At 33.8% G+C, this 4,545-nt stretch overlaps 2 protein-coding genes across 2 annotated transcripts; both read left to right on the forward strand.

The window, feature by feature from the left end:
* The first annotated feature begins 621 nt into the window (after positions 1-621).
* Positions 622-1,718, forward strand: LOC145006587 (putative F-box protein At3g16210). The gene has a single exon (XM_078965665.1). The coding sequence runs from the start codon at positions 623-625 to the stop codon at positions 1,709-1,711; it is 1,089 nt and encodes a 362-aa protein (XP_078821791.1). The 5' UTR covers position 622; the 3' UTR covers positions 1,712-1,718.
* Positions 1,719-2,854: 1,136 nt separating this feature from the next.
* On the forward strand, positions 2,855-3,949 carry LOC145007455 (putative F-box protein At3g16210). Its single transcript, XM_078966390.1, has one exon. It carries the CDS (start codon positions 2,855-2,857, stop codon positions 3,947-3,949), a length of 1,095 nt encoding a protein of 364 aa, XP_078822516.1.
* Positions 3,950-4,545: the final 596 nt, after the last annotated feature.

The following is a 4,545-nucleotide window of genomic DNA, read 5'->3' on the forward strand; positions in this document are numbered from 1 at the left end:
TATTAGATAATGTAGTTAATCATAACGACGATCAAACTTTGGTAATTTGAATCTGTTTTGTATACATAGGACATGAGCAATCGGTTCATTGCATTTTAATAAATTTATCGATTACAAATATGACGAACAAAATTAAATCGAATTGTATCTCGGTTACAAATACGACAAATCAAATTAAATCCAATATAAATATACATAAATAAATATGCATATAATTGCCCTGTGGCTTTCCTTCACAACCAATTACTTTTTCCATTTTCTCTCAGTTTTGAGTGAGTTTGTTAATATAGATGCATGACAATTGGACCTAGATCATGTAACATAACTCTATTATTATTAATTTTTTTTTGTAAATATATTAATTACTTGTGATGGAGTTATTCTTGCTCATTAGTAACACCGTCAATCTTAGTTGATGAACATCTGGTGCATCCATTTACAAAAACATGAATATATATATATATATATATATATATATATATATATATATATATATATATATATATATATATATATATATATATATATATATATATTGACAAGAATTCTAAACTTATTCAAACAGAGAAGAATTTTAACTGCACCTATTACAACTGACTTTTATATTGTTAGAAAAATGCAGATGACAGATTATCTATGCGAAGAGTTGATTGTTGAAATATTTACAAGACTACCACCGAAATCCCTCCTCCGATTTAGATCACTCTCTAAATCGTTATATACTTGTATTTCTAGTCCCCAGTTCATACGCTTGCACACATTCCGATCCCCACAAAAAATCCGCTTCACGCATGAAAATATTGACAATAATAAAATAGCAGAAGTCGTTTATACATTACACGGAGAAGACGAATTGCCATTGTGTTTGTGTCCCAAACGCGGATATATTGGTATAACAACAAGAATTCCGTTTCCTTGTAGCAATAGGTTCAGAACTGTTGGTTCATGTAATGGAACGTTCTGTTTGAAGACTAAAAATGGTTTGACTCTATGGAACCCTTCAATCAGACGCAAAGTAAGAGTGCCTGAATGTCCTCGGAGTTCTGAACTCGCTTTGGGAGGTATTGGGTTTGGATTTGACCCAATCAGTGATGATTACAAAATTATTTGGATATCATATGAAAAAGACACTTCATTTGTTTATGCGGTGAAGACAGGCACTTGGTGTGAGATTACTTCCCCTAAACCTGAGTTTACTTATGTGCGACGTGAGGCGTTTTTATTTAAAGGAGCATTGCATTGGGAGGTAAATCATTTTGACTTAGACTTTTCTTGTATACTGACATTCGATTTGAGCACTCATGTTTTTGGTATGATTCCATTTCCTGGATTGGCTCCGGACTGGTTGACGACAACACTAACAACCATCCAAGATTCTCTAGCTTTGATTTGTTATCGCATGAATATTGATGATAGTTGGATTCTGGTATGGAGAGATGCTTCTTGGTCTGTGGTTTTTAAATTGGGAACAGGTAAACTTCCAGTTGATGGAGCTTTTCAATTCCAACCACAACCACAAACGACCAACGAGTGTAATTTGTTGCTCACTACTTATGGGGAAGGGTTCCAAATTTATAATCCCAAGACAGGGTTGCGATCAGGAGTACTTGGATTCAATGCTTCTTCTAGTTTAATAGACTTTTGGGAGTGTGTCGAAACACTTCATTTGTTAGACATGGGCGAGCCTGCTTGCGAAACAACTCAACTATGAGGAAAAAATTTACAACATTTGGGTTTTTGATGCATTTTGATTACCATTTTAGTCTTTATCATTGATACAAAAGAGTTGATGTTACTGATTCCTTCATTCTATTAATAAAAAACCAAATATGTAATTTCCCACTTCTTTGCCAATAAAATGAGATCTTATTGGGGCTGTTTTAACGGCTAGACTTTATATAAATTGAACTTCAAGAAGCAGGAATTACATTATACAATATAGAAGGTGTTGGTCCATGAGTTCCATATCAAATCCCTACACCATTTAGCTTTATTTTTAAGCCATAGAATGCTCAAATTCTTGACCTCATAAGTTAGAGTAGACAATATCTTCACTTTGTTATTGAAAATCATACCGACATTATGATCACATATGGAAGATATTTCTCTGGTGAGTGGCTTTGTTAATTCCCCATTAAGATCTTTTTTTTTTTTTTTTTGCTTTCAAGTTTATGTATTGATGGCTGTAAAGATATTCATATTTACCGACATTATGATCATATATGGAAGATATTTCTTTTGAAAGTTTATTAGATAATGTAGTTAATCATAACGACGATCAAACTTTGGTAATTTGAATCTGTTTTGTATACATAGGACATGAGCAATCGGTTCATTGCATTTTAATAAATTTATCGATTGCAAATACCACGAACAAAATTAAATCGAATTGTATCTCGGTTACAAATACGACAAATCAAATTAAATCCAATATATATATACATAAATAAATATGCATATAATTGCCCTGTGGCTTTCCTTCACAACCAATTACTTTTTCCATTTTCTCTCAGTTTTGAGTGAGTTTGTTAATATAGATGCATGACAATTGGACCTAGATCATGTAACATAACTCTATTATTATTAATTTTTTTATTGTAAATATATTAATTACTTGTGTTGGAGTTATTCTTGCTCATTAGTAACACCGTCAATCTTAGTTGATGAACATCTGGTGCATCCATTTACAAAAACATGAATATATATATATATATATATATATATATATATATATATATATATATATATATATATATATATATATATATATATATTGACAAGAATTCTAAACTTATTCAAACAGAGAAGAATTTTAACTGCACCTATTACAACTGACTTTTATATTGTTAGAAAAATGCAGATGACAGATTATCTATGCGAAGAGTTGATTGTTGAAATATTTACAAGACTACCACCGAAATCCCTCCTCCGATTTAGATCACTCTCTAAATCGTTATATACTTGTATTTCTAGTCCTGGGTTCATACGCTTGCACACTTTCCGATCCCCACAAAAAATCCGCTTCACGCATGAAAATATTGACAATAATAAAATAGCAGAAGTCGTTTATACATTACACGGAGAAGACGAATTGCCATTGTGTTTGTGTCCCAAACGCGGATATATTGGTATAACAACAACAATTCCGTTTCCTTGTAGCAATAGGTTCAGAACTGTTGGTTCATGTAATGGAACTTTCTGTTTGAAGACTAAAAATGGTTTGACTCTATGGAACCCTTCAATCAGACGCAAAGTAAGAGTGGCTGAATGTCCTCGGAGTTCTGAACTCGCTTTGGGAGGTATTGGGTTTGGATTTGACCCAATCAGTGATGATTACAAAATTGTTTGGATATCATATGAAAAAGACACTTCATTTGTTTATGCGGTGAAGACAGGCACTTGGTGTGAGATTGCTTCCCCTAAACCTGAGTTTACTTATGTGCGACGTGAGGCGTTTTTATTTAAAGGAGTATTGCATTGGGAGGTAAATCATTTTGACTTAGACTTTTCTTGTATACTGACATTCGATTTGAGCACTCATGTTTTTGGTATGATTCCATTTCCTGGATTGGCTCCGGACTGGTTGACGACAAGACTAACAACCATCCAAGATTCTCTAGCTTTGATTTGTTATCGCATGAATATTGATGATAGTTGGATTCTGGTATGGAGAGATGCTTCTTGGTCTGTGGTTTTTAAATTGGGAACAGGTAAACTTCCGGTTGATGGAGCTTTTCAATTCCAACCACAACCACAAACGACCAACGAGTGTAATTTGTTGCTCACTACTTATGGGGAAGGGTTCCAAATTTATAATCCCAAGACAGGGTTGCGATCAGGAGTACTTGGATTCAATGCTTCTTCTAGTTTAATAGACTTCTGGGAGTGTGTCGAAACACTTCATTTGTTAGACATGGGCGAGGCTGCTTGCGAAACAACTCAACTATGAGGAAAAAATTTACAACATTTGGGTTTTTGACGCATTTTGATTACCATTTTAGTCTTTATCATTGATACAAAAGAGTTGAAGTTACTGATTCCTTCATTCTATTAATAAAAAAACCGAATATGTAATTTCCCACTGCTTTGCCAATAAAATGAGATCTTATGGTGGCTGTTTTAACGGCTTGACTTTATATAAATTGAACTTCAAGAAGCAGGAATTACATTGTACAATAGACAAGGTTGTTGGCCCATGAGTTCCATATCAAATCCCTACACCATTTAGCTTTATTTTTAAGCCATAGAATGCTCAAATTCTTGACCTCATAAGTTAGAGTAGACAATATCTTCACTTTGCTATTGAAAATCATACCGTGCCTGTACGTTTATATGGTTAATAATAGCACCCTTGAAATCGCTTCAAAAATATATTGAGACCTGTTTTCACACCATAAGTAGAGTATATCCCTAGGAAGGCATTAAATGAGTCGTTCAATATAGGAGTCCATGAAAGCATTGCAAAGCGGACACATGGTGCATTCGATGATTACCCCCTACGTGCGAGGTTGAACCAGGTGGACAATCTATCGAGTCTCAACTGCT

This window comes from Lactuca saligna, chromosome 7 (genome assembly GCF_052625555.1).
Source record: "Lactuca saligna cultivar CGN05327 chromosome 7, ASM5262555v1, whole genome shotgun sequence".
Classification (NCBI taxonomy): domain Eukaryota; kingdom Viridiplantae; phylum Streptophyta; class Magnoliopsida; order Asterales; family Asteraceae; genus Lactuca; species Lactuca saligna.

What these genes read in the sequence shown, in the direction of transcription:
- LOC145006587 (XM_078965665.1), top strand. Translation starts at nt 623, where the DNA reads ATGACAGATTATCTATGCGAAGAGTTGATTGTTGAAATATTTACAAGA.
- LOC145007455 (XM_078966390.1), top strand. Translation starts at nt 2,855, where the DNA reads ATGCAGATGACAGATTATCTATGCGAAGAGTTGATTGTTGAAATATTT.